The following is a 20,023-nucleotide window of genomic DNA, read 5'->3' on the forward strand; positions in this document are numbered from 1 at the left end:
TCCGCTGGAAAACCGAAGATCAAGGACGCGGCGACACGGCCCTGCCACAGCAGCCGCCCTTGGGCAAACAAATCAGTCTCCAGCGTGCCGCTGTCCAGCAACCTCGAATCTGTAGGGGAGGGGGGGCGGACACGACTCGCGGCAGTATTTTGAATTTGAGTGCAGTAACTGTTTTGGCCACATTCTTACATACAGCGCCTTTAAGTTCCAAGTTGTCTGGAATGCATAATGGTCTCCATATTGTATGCCTATGGTACCCTGCAACAAAACACACACACAACGGTTCATATTTTATCCTATGAATTAGCACCCAACAAATGACATTATGTACTTAATGTAAAGTTACATAATTAATGTAAAGTTACTGTGGTTAGGTTTCGGGAAAAGAAACATGGTGACCTTAAACCAACACATAGTTCACTTAAGGTTGACACTTTTCTGAGCACTTTTCCATATCATGGGTAAAGTCCTGTGTTTTGTGACACATCCATCACCCCAAACTGCTTTCTTACAGGGGCCGCTCGGGACCACATCCAAAATACATGAGTTATGCAAAAACTACTGGCTCATGTGAGGGATATGAACATATTTTGGCGCATTACTTCTGTAGGAAAATATACGAACAGTGCATGAGAACAGCCCGGCTATTTAGTGTTAAAAAATACTTAAATTTTGAAATAATTATGACACTCCCAGTGGGCTGTTTTTCCCTTAAGCATACTCTGTGTACCTATTTTAATCAAGATCAAATACACCCTCCTATTTTGATTATTCAAGATGGAGTTTAGTAACGCTTTACTCTTCATTACTTGGATAATGTAATGAATGATTTGGCCATAAAAAATGATATAATTTATAAGGCTATATTACCATCACAACAATGAGCAGTTATTAACTTATATATGGTAGGAATGGGATATAATCCTCATCATATTGATATCATCATCTGAGACTAGATACTGTGTGATAAGTGTCTTTTCCTGGTTTTAAAAGCTGCATTACAGTGAAGTGATGTAATTTTTGGAAGTCAGACTGTTTTAGCTGTTGTATTAATTTGCCTTTAAACACTTAGTCATTATATTTACATTATTGATGATTTTTTTTATTAAAAAAATCACAATTTGTATATATTCTATGAAAAAAAAAACAATAGCCATGATATTGTTGCAATATCGATATTGAGATATTTGGTAAAAATATTGTGATATTTGATTTCCCCCATATAGTATTTGTGGCTAATTTCTGCCAAAATGAAAGCAGTTGTGCTGTTGCATTTAAAAAATGCTTGAAAGATGCATAAATGTTGTGCAGTGTGAAGTAGAAAAATAAATTAAGGATAGTTTGGTTTATGAAATGCAAATTGTTGAATATTTATTCAAAAAAAATCAGTAAATGGATTTGACTAGAAGCTGCATATTCTCATTTTTAAGCTCAGCTTTTGTGTGTCTTTCTCTGTTTCAAACACCCTCCAGAGACTACATTCATTTTCCTAATTTTAACCTTGGAGCTGTGTGGTCATTCAAGTGAATTGCATTTAATTAATTGAGTTTGCATTTATACATTTTAATCTCTGTGAAAGAACATTATTACTCTGAGGTTATGTTTGTTGGTTTGTCTGTTAGCGAGCAGAATATATCTAAAACATATTCTGAGGGTAGTGAAATCTTGCCGAGAGTTAGGCCACTGTCCATGGAATAAGGCAACAGTGTTTGGAACAAGTCCAGGGATTTTAACAAGGCTATTTTAACATTGTGACATAGAGCGTTTTTAACTTTTCACATAAACGACTGCACTGGGGCAAGTGTCCCATAGTTGTTATTATCACTGCTTGTATTCTAAGGCATATCCAGAAGCAGATAAAAATATCCAATCAATTTCTATCATTAAAATAACAAATTCAGATTGTCCAGCCTGGTCCGAGGTATCCACTCCTTAGTGCACTCACTGCAGTCCAAATGATAAATGGTCTAAATTTAGTTTAGTTTACAAAACTGTGTCACCTCAAAAAAGGTTTGTCCACAAAAAAGGCACTGACCCTCTGTCTTTCTCGGTACATATCTAGGTCACAGTGCTACTACATTTAAAGGATCACAATCAAAAAATATTTTAACTTTAAAATACTGATAATGGCATCAACCTCAAAAATCCCATGGCTCTGCTTACTGACATTTACTCAACCTAACACAGTGGACAGACTGGTATTCTGGGCAGACATTAACTGCTTTGATGGTGTGCCACCTTTTTCTTACTTTTCAAATAACTGATTTTTGAGGTTGAGCACCCACCTTTTCTCTGTAATGTGCATGTGTTGTGTGTTTTTTCCACCCCAACTTATTCACTACCATCAACATTACATACCAGGGGCATCCTGTTGCACATCACCCCCCTTGTCTCTCTCATCTCCTGTCCTATCAGCTCTGAGCACGCCCAAGGAGGCTAAAAGAGCGCCTCAAAAGAGCACCAAGTAGACGCCATCCCTTTATTTCTAGCGCTGTCTGCTGTGACCTTCCAACTTTGCAACTACAGTTACTCACGTATGAGTCATACTATATAGCTACCATGGGGTCAAAGACTGTGTTCAGTCATTTATGGAATTGCCTTGGTGAACAGTGAACTGAACGCATCAGTTTGCAACTTATGAACTTGAACATAAGCATCGTTCACTCGCCCATCAGTCATCGTTTTACAGCACCAGGGTGGCTGTAGCTCAGAAGTAGAGTGGGTCGTCCATTAATCGGAAGATCAACAGTTGGATCCCCAGCTCCTCCAGTCTGCAAGATAAAGAAGACGTTCCAAGTGTGTCAAGAACTGAGTAGCAGATGGCACCTTGTATGGTAGCCTTGGCCACCAGAGTATGTGTGTATATGTGACTTGAAGTGTGTAAAGCAGTTTGAGTGGACAGTAGACTAGAAAAGCACTATACAAGTGCAAGTCCATTTACCATTTACCACCCAAGGACTTACGGCACCTGGCATGCTTACACAACACTGATGGCTAACGCAAGTGACAATTCAGACAACACGGCTACCAGTACTGGTGACGCCAATTCATACTGTGTGGATATTTGAAGGATTTTATGAACAAATCATTACCGATTCCAACGGGGAAAAAAATCTCACATTTATATGCAAATTGTGCCTGGCGGGTTTGAAAAAAAGCAAACTAGTTCCATTTTTGGGATGGTGAACTTCACTCAAAATTCAAATTGTGAACTAGTTCATTTTAATCTGTGTTTAATCCTTTCATTTCAATCTGTCCGAGTGTGAACCCTCAAACTGGCTCTTTTAAGGAGTGAATCCTGGTCAGGATGACCTGATGTCACAAATATGACCTTATTCTGAAGGTCTAAAACTGAAATTGGCTCTCAGAAAGATAGAAGCACTGGAACATACACACACACACACACACCTCAAAGCTATAAAAATAGATTGTGAGTGACTCAGCCGTTATGTAAAGTCCATCTCTGATAGGGCCGCCTGGGGCTGTTTATGTCAGTTTAGCTTGACGGCACTGGAGCTGAGGTGACACGTGTCTGCTGTGTCCGAGTTTCAATACACACTCACACACATTCGCACAGACACGCACACTCTTTTCTCAGAATATGCGTGCGAGCCTCTCCCCCTCTCACTCTTCCTTCCTTTCTCCTCTTCTAAGTCGACATTCCCCAGTGTGTGTCCCCCGATGGACAAAGATGTGATACAGTCAGCGTAATGGACTCCCTCCAGCCCAAACAGCATACATTATTAGCATTTCAGCGCAGTCTGGGAGGGAAACACCACGTTAGACATGAATCACATCCGCCATCCCTCTGGCCAGGTGGACGATCAATCGATACTGGTAAACACAGCAAACCAGGTCTTGAATCCAGAGCTAGACGCATGCAGCTTGCTGTTGTCTTTATTAAACATGAGATCTGGTCCTCTTGGTGTTTGATTATATATTTATCATCCGCACTGGTTCCCTGCGGGGAAACCTTAACTTGTATTAATTATAATGAGTCGTTTTAATCATCTTTCATGCAAATACTGTTTCCCCCCTTGTTAACCTGGGTACGGCTTTTCCATCCTCACTAGAATTAAAATTCATGGGGAGACACTGCAGAGTGTTTTAAAATAATTGGGAAGGCCTTAGTTTGAAAATGGCCACATTTAAATATCTAAATTTAGCCAAAAATGTTTTTCGCCACCCAATAACTAACCCATGCCGGTCCAGCGCTCATCTGCTGTGGCTTGAGCGCTGTAATGATCTTGCCATCATACCACAAGTAATCAGGGGCAGCATCACATTCAGACGGGTGATATCTGATTTAATTTTCTTTGACACAGTCACACACCCAGACAAAATGCGCGTGTGTGTTTATGCGACTGCGTGACTGAGCTCAGGCACCGGTGTTGTCGGGTTAAACTGAGGGGTAGGTGAAGGGCTCAAAGCCAAGAAAGCAAAACACACACCACCTTAAAGTCTTTCCGTGTGAAGGGAGAGACAGGAAGAGAGGAAAAAGGCAGAGGGAGGCAGAAAGTGAGAAAGCAAGAGATGAAAGAGTCTCCTCACAGTCCTGTCTCGGTGACAACAGGTTTCAGGCAGAAACAGAAGCGCTCACACACTGACTCACAGACTGTTAAATTAAATGTGTTAAATACTGTGTGTGTGTTTGGGTGTGTGTGTGTGTGTGTGTGTTGCATGGAGTTAATGACAGACTTAATTGGTGCAAGCAAATATCCCTCCCACTGCTCCTCATTCTACATCTACTAATGGAAAGGCATCCACTCCCTGAAGACAGCGAGTAGAAACAGTGTTGGGATGTATTTGGTGAACACACACACACTTGCACAAACACATATATACAGATATACACACACATTCTTGCGTACATACTGACATTTCTGCACAAGAATGCATCTGTAGACACATGAAAATATCTATAAGGATGAGAAAAAACATTATTTGCAGCAGCTATAGTTACAAGCTGTAATTGACTCTCTCACACACAAATGTACCTTGATGTATCGTCCTAACTCGTAGCTACAAGCTCATGTTTTGCTTTTGATCTAAAAAAACATCCACAGATAATCAGTTGAGCCTGATCTGATTGATGTTGAAACTATCCATAATATTTAGTTTTAGCTGATGCTGTGACACACTGCTTTTATTCTGGTTTTAAAGTAGGTGCTATACAAATATAAAAGGCAGGATGACTCTGCACCTGCATGATCTATTCCATAGTTGGTCAAGTTATTATAAATTAAGGACAGGTTGCTTTAGATGACAGGCAGTCTGCCAATAGTCAGATCCAACCCTTGCTCCTCTACACCGCCAGCCTCTTGCCCAAATATGGTCAATTCAGGCTCCAAATTAAGCAAAATGGCGATGGCCAAAGTGCCGAACTCGTCCTCAGACTAATGGGTGACGTTATGCTCCTCTTTGTCCATGTCCATATATGTCCATTATTTTTACAGGCTATGGTTAGGAGTGACATCTTGTAGAAAGCTATTGGTTGCATGCTTTGTTATTGGAATTGCACTTTGTCATCAATGCTAGTGCTGTTAGCTTAAGTTAGTGATTTTGGTGTACAATATGGCAGTTTAATGTGGTAGTGAGGGGTGTGCAATCTTCCTGTGTGGCCCTCAAAAATATGCTGGCTCCCTAAATTGGCACTTAAAGCCTTTGCACACTGAGTCTGGTTTTTTTTAATGTTTTTTAAGTAGTTAGCTGAACAAAATAGTTATGCACAGAAACCCTATACACTGATTTCGGTGCGTTTTATTGCTCTACTCAAATTTGCAATCCATCCATCCATTTTCATCCACCTATCTGAAGGCGAGTTGGAGGATAGCAAGCTGAGCAAAGTATTCCAGCCGTCCCTCTCCCCAGCAACTCTTTGCAGCTCCTCCTGGGAGACCCTGAGGCGTTCCCAGACCAGACTAGATTTGTAAGCCCTGGGTCTCCTACGAATGGGACATGCCTGGAACACCTCTAACGGGAGGTATCCCAGGAGACCCAGAAGGCATCCTGATAAGATGCCCGAACCACCTCAACTGACCCCTTTCGATGCAAAGGAGCAGCAGCTCTACTCCGAGCTCCCGCCAGATGTCCGAGCTCCTGACCCTATCTCTAAGGCTGAGCCCTGCCACCCTTCTGAGGAGACTCATTTCAGCCACTTGTATCTGCGACCTCATCCTCTTGGTCATTACCGATAGCTCATGACCATAGGTGAGGGTTGGGACGTAGATGGACCAGTAAATCGAAAGCTTTTCCCTCCAGCTCAGCTCTCTCTTCTGACTTATGAGCCGGAAGAGCTGAGAGAGCCTAAATTGGCACTTAGTCACCCCGGGCTATTCCTTCCATAAATGTAATTCAGGTGTTGGAGAAAGACTGAAAAGTGGAAGCAAAGACCAATTACAGTTAAAGGAATAGAGTGTTCATAAACCTTCACTGGATTTTAAGAACTCGAAAGCATTCATTAGAGCCTTGTAGCACATTATCACGTTTACACATGCAAATTTCTAACCGATCAACAAGCAATCAGAACATGATTACATGTATAACTGTATGAGTCTCGAAACCCATCAGCTATCGTCTGATGACGATGTGGCCTCCGGCGGCAACAGCTGATATTCTGTTGGAGCCAGTTTAAGACAGGTCTAGACAGTATTTCAACGAATCTCTATAAACAGACATTTGCATTTGAATGCATTTAAATTAGAATAAAGCTGATAAAAAACCTAAGCTGTTGTCGGACGATAGCCAATGGGTTCAGAGATAGCATTTCAGCCAATGTTTCCTGCCTCTATGGCTCTCCACACGGACTGTTTACCTACATGAAACCCAAGCCCTCTCAAACATGATGCTACTCATAGTCCAAACGGACTATGAATGGAAACCAGAACACTTCCGCTACCAAAATCTTGTCCTGTTGCCAACAGATTGGGGGCGGCAGTAGCTCAGTCCATAGGGACTTGGGATGGGAACTGGAGGATCGCCGGTTCAAGTCCCCATCCGCGCTCCAAATGCGGAGCGTGGACCGGTGGCTGGAGAGGTGCCAGTTCACCTCCTGGGCACTGCTGGCGTGCCCTTGAGCAATGCACTGAACACCCCAACTGCTCGGGGCGCCTAACCAAGGCAGCCCCCTCACTCTGACATCTCTCCACTTTGTGCATGTATAGATCCTGTTTGTGCATGTGTGTGTATTTTGGACCTGTGTGTTAGTAACAACGGAGTGAAAAAATTTAATTTCCCCTCAGGGTTATTTCCTGAGTGACTTTTACCTCATCCCAAAAAATCACCTTTGGGACATTTGTGACTCTTTTTGTCACAAACCCTGTAAATCAGGGACATGAGCCTCAGACCAGATGTAAATCCAGGATGTTGTTATATGCTGTGTGCAGTCGCCTACTGCAAACACATGCAGAAATCTCAGGTTTCACTTTCATGCTTACAAGCTGGCCTTTGGCTTGTCTCCCCATGGAAAGCCTGTGGTGGCTGCGGCTGAGGCGACACAACAATTACCAAATCTGCCCACGTACAGTCCACTGCCTTTTCCCACCCTCAGCTCCTACAGTAGCATACATCTGGACATCTGTGGAGGGGGGGGGTCACTCTCTGAATTGCCTCTCCTGAGGTTTCTTCTATTTTTTTTTCTCTTACAGTTGAAGTGCTAGTGTTCATTTTTTGAGTAGTTTTCCCCATCTTCTTAGAGAACTGGGGCTGGGTTGGAAACCCAACCAGGTCGATAAAACCCTTTAAGACACTGTATGTGATACTCGCCCATACAAATACACTTGACTTCCTCTAAACAAGAAGTCGAAGTACTCATCATCACATCATCTTCGTTAAATGAGAAGCTCAACACTACTCTCATTTCTGTATGGTAGGATAAAGCAATAGCTTATCTTAGCATAAAGGCTGGAGGCATGGGGAAACAATTAGCCTACCAGCACCTCTGAATTTTACTAGACCCTTTTCCCAGCAGACATTTTGACTGGTCAAAGCACAGGTGTAAACACAAACATTAATGGCTCCATTACATTAAGTGTCCCAGTAAAGCCATGTCAATATGAGCCCTGAAACTAGCTCACCTAAATTAAATGTGTTTTGCATGTAAAATCTTTTTTGGTAAAGCAACAGCGGTTGTCAGATAAATGTAGGAAAATAAGCAAAATGTTCAATATTTCCCCAAAGTATATAGTTTAGTACAACTATTAAATGAATAACACATCCACAAAATGATCACTTGTATATTAATTACTCACCCTGCGTTACGCTGAATTTTTGAAGAAAACTTTGTTGTTTCTCCCATGCCTCCACGATGAACGAAGAATCCAAAAACTTGGCAAATTGATGATAAATTGGAGTATAAGGCCATCAGCAAAACAATATCAAAGCATCTGTTTATAAATTATCCAAGTTTTTTGCTGAAATCTAACTATTTACAACACTTCCGCATATGAGGATAGGTTTTGTTTTTAAATCAGGGGGAGCACATGAAATGGGGGGGGTTGTGCATTTTCTGCATCAATTAATGGTGTAAATGTCTTCGTCAAAATAAAAGGCCTTTGCTACTTTCATTTTTTTTTTGGGAGCACAAATGCACATTATCTAAATTTTGAGGGGAATGTGTCCCCTGCATCATCCCTGATTCTATGCCTGTGCCTCTGCATATGAGTAGCATACCTGAGCAAGGACATTGTTTGATAACAAAAACTTGATAAATGAGACTTGAATTACACTGCATGAGTTGTGTGAGAGTTTGTAAACAAATGTTTTGATATGATTTTGCCATTTTTGGATTCTTCATTGACCATAGAGCAGCTCGTGACATTCTGTTGACATTCAGACCACACTTCCTGTCCTGAGGTGAACCAGTCAGGGTTATTTCTGAGCCTCAGCTATCAGCAGTAAATGACACTGTGAACATCATAGGTGTCATTTACACTGGGGATGCTGAGGATGTGTCCCCACCACTGGTTGTAATGGCTGATTTTGTCCTAAACGCTTTAAAAACATAATTGATCCAAAATGTTCTGAAAAATAGATTTGATTAATAAATGTTAACTAGCAAATGAGAACACTCTGAGAATGGTTTATTTATACAATAAGAAAATGTACAATACAATATAAATATAGAAGAAATAAATGTGCATTGTCCAAAACAAGTATTGCAGGGTAATGAAAAATATACCCTGCAAATACTAAAATGACCCAAAATTGTGCATGCACTGATCAGTAACTTTAATTAACTGTTGACAGAGTTTCTTCTTGTCCAACTTTTCCATTTGGTCTCTGTGAACATGACAACACATATGAGCTATTTAAGTATTTAACAAAAAGTTGTGTCATTGATGTAAATAGTTATCCAAAGCACATTTAAATAGGCTACTCCCCCAAAAAAGGGCTGAAGAAATGAAGTCGTGTTAACTCAAGGGTGATGGCTAGTTGCTAGGCTAATTTATACAATGTAAAATGCCATAGGCTTGTGCTAATAACGTTAGCATGTTGTATTTGTGGGGAAAATGTGTCTGGATTAAGTGTTTGTCTGTCAGTGCTGCGAGTTATAGTGAAGCCAATTTTCTACTTGTGTTTGAAATTGTCATGTTTAATGTGTGTTTTGGGTGTGTTTTGAATCAACTAAACTTTCCAGCACTTCAGAAAACCTCCGCCGCCAACTGGCGTTTTGGAGGTGTAACTGCAGAGTGACACAGACACACCACCGCACAAGTAAAAATGCTCACAATGGCGTATGGCTATGTGCGTAGGGTCTGCACACAACTATAAATCCCACTTTAGAGATAGGGTAAGGAGCATGGATATCCAGAGGGAGCTCAGAGTAGAGCTGCTGCTCCTTCGCATCAAAAAAGGGTCGGTTAAGGGGGTTCGGGCATCTGATCAGGATGCTTTCTGGGCACCTCTCATTAGAGATGTTCCGGGCATGTCCAACTGGTAAGAGGCCTCACAACAGACCCAGAACATGCTGGAGGGATTGAGTATCTCATCTGGCCTGGGAACGCCTTGGGGTTCCCTTGGAGGAGCTAGGAAGTGTTGTTGGGGAGAGGGACGTCTGGGGTGCTTTGCTTGGCCTGCTGCGCCCACAACCTGGCCCGGATAGGTGGATGAAAATGGATGGAATAACTTGTTTTGGACTTGAAACTCAAGTTCAGGACTTGAGACTTGCAAAACGATGACTGTTTTTGTCACACTTATCAGTAGATAGACAAATACCTGCTGCCATTTACACACACCAGATACACTCAGTTTCACCCTTGTCCCTCAGGTTGCAAAAGAAGGCATCCCCCTAGGATCCATCTTTCTTACATGATACATACACATGTGCTGTCTCATTAGGGACTGGACATTGTGTGTTCTGCAGCTCTGGCTCAGTCTCTGAGCTTTGAATCCATCCTTGATCTGTCTGCCTCTCAGACAGAGAAGGCATCTCAAAGAAATCTCTGAAAGAGGCAGCTCAAACTATGAGAAAAAGACAGCATCAACTCACACAAGCTGTTGCACTTTGGAGCCCAAATTGCCCGTGACACACCCGGAAAATCCCCTTTCTTCACAATGTGACACTTCACCTGCCATCTCCCCAGGGTGGCAGTTGATGAGGGACTAAAACAAATGCGGGGTAAAGTGTTAAGGAACAGTGTGTCAAAACAGTCCTATTTGAAAACTGTTAGTGGCGTTTTCTTCTAAATATAACCAACATCCTCTACCTTCTCTTCTCACCAGGAATAAATCTATGTGAAACATGAAATAAAGATAACATTATAACTGGCAGCATGCACACATACACTCACACACAGATCCTGTGGAGCTGTTGTCAGCCTGGATTTAGAAAATAAGACGAGTTGGGCTTTGCAGCCAGCCAGTGGTTGTCATATAAGACTAGGTGACTGTTGGTTGGAGCTATTTTGATGCTGTTCACATGTTATTCACATCACACACCCTCCTGTCATGTCCTGTTCCCAGCATGTCTCGTATGTGTGTGTATGCATGTCTTCATTTGTGTGTGTGTGTGTGTGTGTGTGTGTGTGTGTGTTTATGTGTGAAAAGGACTGTCTCCCTGATGTCCCATCATCCCAAATAATCATCCTATAGTCATGCGTGAGATGCGATTTCCTTTAAACAATAGCAGGCCAGCTCGGCTCGCTGACCCCCAACCTCTCAGGCAGCGGCAGAACAAACACTCACACGTGCACGGAAACACACACATTCTCTCAGCTTGAATTAACAGCAACACATGCACATTTAAATACACACCCAGCCTCCACAGCTCAGCCTCCATCAGGGCAGTGGTGATGACACAGTCTCTTTATGCTGCTGCTCATTTAACCACTTTCTAAGCGGACTTTAATAACTAGGGCCAACTGCTTGTCAGCGCTGCTGTTTTAGCCTGACTTTAACTATTGGATGGTGGGCAAGACACAAACTAATACTAATGATTTCCCTGCCAAGCGAAAAAAGGGACGTGATTGTGAATGCCCCAGACCTGTCTTTAACAGAAATGATTGTAATTTAAAAGAAGGACTTGGAGAGTGCTGGCTGGCCTACTTTGAAGGCCAGCGATAATTCAGCTGGTTCCTGCCCTGCTAGCCAAACACCATCTATCACAGCAGTAGCTGTCTGTTCAGGTTTGTGTGACAGAGACTAAAATATAGCTTCTATATTATGCTTAAGATCTTTTTTGGTAAAGATAACATCGTCTGATGTTGTCTCACTATTTTGGGCCAAACATTCAGTCCTGAGGTGTGTGTCAGTCAACTGTCGATTAAAATGTTGCCAGTCCTGTGATGTTTATGTTGGACTTTCTGACTGTTATGCATTTGAAAAATATATATAAAATCTAAATACACAATACCAAAAAATGTCATGGTTGGATTCCATAAAATGTATGATGTTGCTTCAAGCCATCATTTGCATTTTAACAGTTTTCCTTCACTTAATAATCAAATACAGTTAATTAAACAATTGAAAATTAAACTTTACTCATCTTTTACTGTGAATCCATTTTAAACTAACAGAAAGAGAAACTTTCAGACTATTTTAGTGGAGAGAGAAGAGGGGGCTGTACCATAGCCTCCAGAGAGTCGTTACAGTATAACTGTGCTATTGGTTTCATTCAGGCCCTGACTCCTTTTAAAGTATTGCAACATAACTGAGGATGTATTGTGTGAGTGTAAACGGCCAGAAATGTTACCTAGAGGCAACACGATACCATGGAGGGTTAAAGCATCAAGGTAAAAGTACTTGTTCTGAAGAAAAATGACCCCTGTGACCATTTATTATCACATTATTAGACGGTAAAATGCATCAGTGCACATGTAGCATTTACTGTTATAGCTGTCAAGGTGGAGCCAGTTTAAAATACTTGATATAAGCTACAGTTCAGTAGTTAATCTTTCACCAGATAAATCTAAGGTGTGAAATGATTAATGGGGAAGGAAAGAAGAGGAGGAAAAAAAAATATAGCTCTGCAACAAAGATTTTTATATAGCCTATGGACTTTTCTCTTGTTTTACTTCTCTGGGTTGAAGGAAGCCATGAGAGAGTTTAGGAGGGGAAATGTCTCTTTGGTAGACCTACTGCTTGTAAATGACAATTAATACATTACAAATCTATATAAAATGGTAAACACTAAATACACCACCGTTCAAGAATTTGGAATCACCTGTTATATATGTTTTTCTTAATTTCTTCAATATTGGCTGTTTTAACCAGCCCTGTCTCCTAGAAATTATGATTGTATGTTACTAAATTGCTTTCTTAATTACATACTTGTGGCAACGTAATCACTGCGTGGATTATGTTCAGAGATAAAATGTCTTTCAGGTAATGAAACACTACATTAATGTACCACGTAGGCTTTGCAGCGAGGGTGTGATGGATGGCAGGTGTACTTGGCAGGACCTTGACACCAGAACCCTGTGTTGGCTTCCAGACTCTTGTCAATTGATTTGAGTTTAAATGTCCACTTTTTATAACGGAGTTTGGTGGAGAAATACGTATCTCTTTTACAGGTAAACGAAGACGCTTGATTGACGGTACAACTGTCTATCAACCAGTGAAGTACAGTAACGTAATAATGCTAGAAGAAAAGTGTGCTCCAGTTGTGCACTCAGTAAATACTGTTGCAACTTTTTAGCGCTAGCTAACGTTAGCTTCGTTAGCAAAACAAACGGGAGGAAATTGGCATAGCAATCAACCACAAAGCAAAAAACGTCATACTGTTTACTAGTTTCTACTAGTTTACTGGTTACTAGTTTACGAGACTACGACACTGAATGTAATAACTACATTTTTAATTGGGCCCAAATAAAGTATTAAAGTGCATTGTCGATATCCCCACAGTGTAGCATGATGGGGAAAATACTATAGAGTGTGCCAGGGCTGACGTCAAAACCCGGAAGTTTAACATCTATAGAGTGTGCCAGGGCTGACGTCAAAACCCGGAAGTTTAACATCGTGCTGGTTCCCGGAAGAGAAAGTGAATGTGATTTTTGCATTGCGTTTTGGATTATGTCAGAAAATAAGCTCTGTGGCCAACACAAGTTTATGATACTTGCAGGTTTTGTTCAGCGAGATAATCTTCACATATGAACAGTTTTCATACCACATTTGAAGCTTAAATGCGATCGCCAGAAGTAAAAAGCTAACGTTAGGCTTTAACAGACTACATGACTAGGCACGGTTGCATTACATCACCGCCATTAAGCTTTCAACTGATTTCGGCCGCTTTATTTTAAAAACATTGTATAATGGGGAAATCGGACTGTTTAAGCTAAATAAGAAGCTGTAATGGCGGACTGCCAGCACTCTCGCCTGTACGGGGGTCATGACGTTTAATGTCCCCAACAGGGTTTGTAGTCGTATTGAGCAACTTGTTAGCAACCGCCTTTTTTACGGCACGTAAAAGCTTCAAAATTCACAAGTAGGGTATTTACTGACGTGTTTTATGTCGTAGAACAAAACCTAAAACTCGCTTAAGCTTTTGTTAACCACAGACCTTATTTGAGGCATTTTACCAAAATCCCATTCAAAAAACGTATTGACTTTTAGTGCTAAAAGCGCTAACAGAGTTCTGGGTTTACTGGCACACTTCACTGGAAAGAGCCCCCCCCCCCCCAAATACTTCTTTGAAATTATTTCCCAGTCATGACAAGCATATGCGACCCTTTATCATTATTTAACTCTAACAGTGCAATTAGTATTTAAATATTTTTGAGAACCTCTTCTTTGGGCCCTCGGCAGTCAACTCAGTGGTAGACTGATTAGGTTTAAAGTTTGATTGGTCAGTCCATAATATGTTCAGCTGATATCTCCTGATCCAATTCCAATAGTGCGAACCCTTGACTCACCTATTTTTATTGTGACGTTTGAAGAATAGCTTCGCTCAAGCAACACGTTGCTTGTTAATTCCAGCTTGCAGGCATTATTGAGCACTTGACACTGAAATAGAAACCTGTTATTATTTAAACTAAACACATTTTGACACCAAGCTTCCAATGTCTTTTACTAATGACTCTTTCTGCCCTTTTAATCATCAGTCTAGTTTAACCATTTTCCAGCAATTTGTCCTCCATGTACAGAACACAACCCTTCATACAAAATGATATCTACTTGTAAAGAGTACTTACTACAACCTAAAAGTACTTAACCCAATTCAGAAATCTAGAGTAGCCTCAGCCACCTGACTGTCTGCACCCTTTTCTGTGGCAGGCCTTACCAAACTTCTGAACGGTAGTGTAGATCCAGTGATTACCCTTAATCATTTTCCACTCTCACACAGGCCTTAGCACTTGAATTGACTTAATGATGGTCATTACCATTTTAACATTGTGCCATGGGAAGGTGACTCAGTGCAGCAGGTGTCCTTTCATGGTATTTCCAAGAGACCGAAATAAACATTCATTCAACTTGAAAAGGTTGAATGACAATTTTGCTCTTTTAATCAATCCCTAGTTGCTTCACAGTCATCAATTACGCACGTCGGGCCATTCATGTTTCTGCTGAGCTTTTGTAGGAGGGTATGCCTTGCTTGAAAGGAGGTGGATGAATGCATTTCATTAATTTTATAGAAACCCGACCATTAAGCATATATTTGCAAGGATGCTGGTGAGTGAAGTCTGGCTTTAACTGGTTACTCTTTGTATTTGATATAGCTGCTCATGTAATTACACATTTCCATTTATGTACAGGTAGTGCATCTGACAAGTCTTTTAGCATCTTGGCAAAATGTGATCCCTCCAGCACTGAAGCAGCTGAGAATCACTGTTCTCCAAAGCACCAGGGGGCTGAAGTGGAAATGACAAACTCAGCTGCAGAAAATATAGTAAACCTCAAAAGATAATATTATTAAATTATTAAAAATGTCGTCTTGATGTTCAGTTCTTTTTACCCAGTGAAATGTCAAATATGTTCAGGATGCAGGGTGTAAGTGGCATTAGCTTATCTCAGAAATGTAAAATGATTTAATAAAGCTGCAATCAACATTCTTGTGAAACGTGTTAGACATTTTTATTTTAAATTGTATGTACTAAATCAGCTTATGTAAGCCTAGATATATATGCAGCAAACACAAGTTACATCATAGTTTCATGCATTGTGTAACATATGTCACAGGAATGCCACTTTTTTCTGCATATGTCTTTAGGGAAAACTGTGTTGATTAAATCATAGTATCTGTGATCAGATGGCAGAAAAAGAGTCGTGATTGTCACAGCTGAAGTCTTATTTGACTAATAATCACAGCAGCATGACTACCCTCTAACAATTCACGATTCAAGTGATCCCAGAGGAGGGAAACCATAGCATCCGCCAGCTGCAGACAGCTGCACTGCTACAGAAACATGTTCTTTAAGCTTATCCTGGGAAATTACGGATCAAACTAGTGTGTCATGCCTCTGTTGCTTCTATCATGTGTGACCTCTCTGACAGCAGTTAATGAGATAGTCAGTTAGCTGAAGGGAGCAATATGCTGGATGGATCTATAGAAAGGGGTCACAAGGCACATCAAGCAGCAGCGAGTCCCCTTCATCTCCACCTCTGTAGTTAAGTGATGGACAGCTGCGAGAGATCGTTTGTCAAGGTCAACTAATCAGTGAGGTGTCAGTACATTTCGCCAATCTCAAGAAATGTTAACCGTGAGTGGGTTTCCAGTAATTTGCTCCGCTATCTGTCCGCTGTTCATTGAAAGGTACAACAAGGAGAGAAGCGAGGATGGACGACTTCATATTGGAACGTGTCCCATACACGGAACTGCACTTGTTACCCGGAGCTGCTCCTCCTCTACACCGCTCACTCCGTGACAGAAGCAGGCAGAGATGTTATCTGCTATCCGGTCCTATCTTCTACCAGTTATCAAACTGTACCTGCTTGGTTTCAAGGTTCTGTTGGTGCAGCTGTTCAGCAGACCTTTCAGGTTGCCAGGTTGGTTCAACACTCAATAAATTCTTGTGGTGCACTTTCGTTGACGAGTGTCCACATAACGGCAAGACATTTCCATAGTCTTGTGAGTCATAGACGTTGGTTCATTGTAGTTAGCAGCAAGTTATTACCACCTGTATACAAATGTTTGGTACATTTAGCTGGTAGCGGTTTCCAACCGTGGTGCAGTAACGTTAGCATAACTTAACGCTAGCTTTGTCAACGTTAGCTAACGCTAGTTGAGAAGTGCAAAAGTCGAAACATGAGTGAAAGAAAGGGTTAACGTGTGTATTATCACTGCCGAATTCACCAGAGGAACTTAATTTTTCTTCCTATTCCCTAATTATGATCTTGAAAACGTCTACATTTGTTGCCAATTGATGCGGGTTAAAATTTCCACTTTTTACAATGGACTTTGGCGAGAGATACAGAACGTAACTCTGCTACAGGTTAATGAAGACGCTTGAGTGACAGTTCAACCGACTATCAGCCAATAAAGTACAGTAGCGTAATATTGCTAAAAGAAAAGCGTGCTTCACTTGTGCACTCAATAGATACTGTTGCAGGAATAGTATTGATACAAGAATTTTAGAGGAATATTTTGATATATGGTGATAAATGTGTGAATAAACTAACGCTGTTTCAGCAGTCAGACATACATTACAAATCACTTTGTGTTTAATTGACAGTAATCGATTTAAAACTGACTAGTTTTTGCAACAAAAAAACATGACATACTCAGTTATCTATGGTAATTACCACATAAATACACAAAATAAATGAGACAGAATTATGTGTCCTTTTTTCAACCAGGTTAAAGTCTCATTGAGATTAAAAATCTTTTTCAAGAGTGACCTTGCCAAGAGAACAGCATGAAACATTGTTACTAGTTATAACAAGGCAAGGAGACATACAACTGTCACACACAACAAATGAATCAAAACCTCAGTATGCAATTAACACAAAATACAATGTCCAGGACAAGAACAAATATGATGTGAGTACAATTTCTAATCCCTGTCAAAGTACCACCATAGTTACTAACTAGGAAACACGAATATATATATATATATATATATATATAAAAAGAGGAATAAGTCTCAGGAAAGTGTGTGGGTATCATCTATTGCTTAACAAAATGATGTGCACTATAAAAAGCTTACTTTAGATAACATCTCAGAGGACGTATATTGTAAAGTTAATACATTTCCTAGTACATCACTCTTATCGGTCAGCCAATCATGAGTCCAAAAAAATCTATTTTATGGACACTATACAAGCAATACAACGAAAAAAGATACAAGATACAAAATTATTTAAGAAAGCAAAGGAACATTTTCATGCAAAAGCATAGGAGTGTAAAAACCATCTGAGTTTCAGAGACCATCTGCAGTCTTACTTCTAGGACTTCTCATGTCTTGAAAAAGCGGCCCGTCTTGAAACAGCTTCCTTATCAAATGGCATTCTCCCTGATATCTGTGTGTCCTCTTCTGCCTCTGCCAGTGATGCCCAGACAAGATGGCAAGGTTGCCATAGTGACAGGAGGAGGCAGGGGAATCGGCTTTGAGGTAGTCCGCCACATGGCAAGACTGGGGGCACACGTTATCATAGGTACAGTATCAAGCACCACACCACTGTCATGCAAACAGGACTATGGGCAGGAGATACAAGCTTTTAGTAGGACAAACACGTGTGATATAAAGAGGTTGGCTTCCACCTCTTCACATTCAAATTTACAACAACCAGAAAAACAGCGCCATAATAATGATATTAATATTGTCAGGTAGTGCCTTTCAAAATAACCAAGTGCAATTGTATACAGTAGACTGGATGCTTTGGTAAGTGAAGTGATTATTTTAAATTCGTATCACATAAAAATGAAATTATTACCACAGAGTGCAAATTGTGTCCAAGTCAGAATCACCTGTGCTGTGCAGCAAACATGACAAAGCAATCTGTCCAAGCACTTGTATGCAGATGCAAAAATGATGGCACAATTGAGCCTCGTCTCACAGATAATGGTCCCCCAATCACTGCTAAACAGGCTGAGATTAGTTTCGCCCAGTTGTGCAGCAGTAATACAGGGTGAAGTGAAACTAAATTTCAGGCTGCGTAGAGGACAGCAAACTGGTGGTATGACTTTTAGACAGTAAAACAATGATAAGTTAATGAATGAAGAGGTTTTTTTTCTTGTTGAGTGACAAGTTAGAGCAATGAGCAATTATTAAAGTCCTGATGTAGCAAAATGAGTTTGTCACATCACAGAAAAATGTGTTAATAACCACCCAGCCAAATGTGAATGATTAAAAATATCGCAGAATATATAATATTAGGTTTCAAAATCATGAAAAAAGGAGCTGCATTCTTTGCTCTGAGAAGGTAAAATGAAGATTGAGATTGAGCCACTGTGAAACAGCAAATTCTCGTTTGGAGCAAAGCCAGTAGCTCAGTAACACACACACACACCGAGCTGCAGCACAGCAACAGAATAGAGCGGGACGGCATGGATAAAAATTCATATCTTTCAGGCTGAATGGTGAAATGCGATATATACAGTATCTAGGTATTTTCTAAGAAACAGGCTACATGTTCAGTTGCAAGTCAAAGCGACATTGACTGTGATCAAACTAAAATGCAAAGACAGGTATTTTTTTTCCCTGATTGAAAATATACAGCTGCACAACATGTAAATGAAAAATTATATAAAATAAATTGCAGGGCTGTATGTTAACTTTTTGCACATAGCACCAGAGCTACAGAGGTTTAAAGGTTTGCAGCACAGGATACAAAAATATAAAGTGAGTATAAAAGTATCAAGTAGGTCTAAATCCATTGTAGTTTGAAACAGTTAAAAATCTTTGTTAAAAAGTCATTTTCCATGACCTTTCAAATGAATCTAGATGATTTAAATATTTTATTTATTTAGGATATTTATCTTATTAATGCACATAGCACCAACAGAGACTGGTCCACGTCTTGTATATGAAGCGTCTGACTTGCTGCTGCACTTTTTAACAGATCTGCCGCCTGCATCCAGGCGCTGTCTGAGTACCACACAATAGACTACAACTACCAAGGAGAACAGCAATGCACTGTGATACACCTCATTTACAAACAAGCAAACAAATGCTCACCTGACACAATCAGCAGCTCTGTCTCCCACACATGTAGTGCAGCGCTGTATTGCACATGTGTTACTGTGGTAATTTCATTTATCTCAAAGACTGATTTAGCGTAGCATGTGCAACATACAGACCGATGTCGCACTGTAGACTAATTAAAGGGCCAGTGTGTAATATTTGGCATGGTTTATTGTCAAATCTGAATCTGAATCTGAATATTCTACCCATTAATTTGTTTATACAAGTGTATAATCGCTATAAAATAAAATTTGTTTGGTTGTCGTAGCCTTTTAATTATGCTTTTATATATATATATAGCAAGGGCCTTGCTTTAGAGAGGTCGCCATCTTGCGCCGCCATGTATGTACGGCAGCCCGAGCGGACAATCCAGCCAGCCAGAGAACGCGTTTCGCGTGTATAAATAAACCAACGAAGACAGCGGAAGTAAGGAAGAAGGAGGAGGAAACAGCAGAGAGTGTTAGTAG

The 20,023-nt window shown here is 40.6% G+C and overlaps 1 protein-coding gene across 2 annotated transcripts in view; it reads left to right on the forward strand.

Moving 5' to 3' along the window:
• LOC126393001 (dehydrogenase/reductase SDR family member on chromosome X-like) overlaps positions 1–20,023 on the forward strand; it is a 73,599-nt gene that overhangs the window by 5,277 nt on the left and 48,299 nt on the right. The window contains exons 2-3 of one of the 2 annotated variants that reach the window (XM_050048820.1): positions 16,187–16,419; positions 17,920–18,027. In XM_050048820.1, coding sequence (XP_049904777.1) covers positions 16,314–16,419; positions 17,920–18,027 — 214 coding nt within the window. In that variant the 5' untranslated portion in view covers positions 16,187–16,313. The remainder of the gene's footprint in view (positions 1–16,186; positions 16,420–17,919; positions 18,028–20,023) is intronic. The other variant, XM_050048821.1, reaches the window with a different exon arrangement.

Source organism: Epinephelus moara, chromosome 7, assembly GCF_006386435.1.
Source record: "Epinephelus moara isolate mb chromosome 7, YSFRI_EMoa_1.0, whole genome shotgun sequence".
In the NCBI taxonomy this organism is placed as follows: Eukaryota; Metazoa; Chordata; class Actinopteri; order Perciformes; family Serranidae; genus Epinephelus; species Epinephelus moara.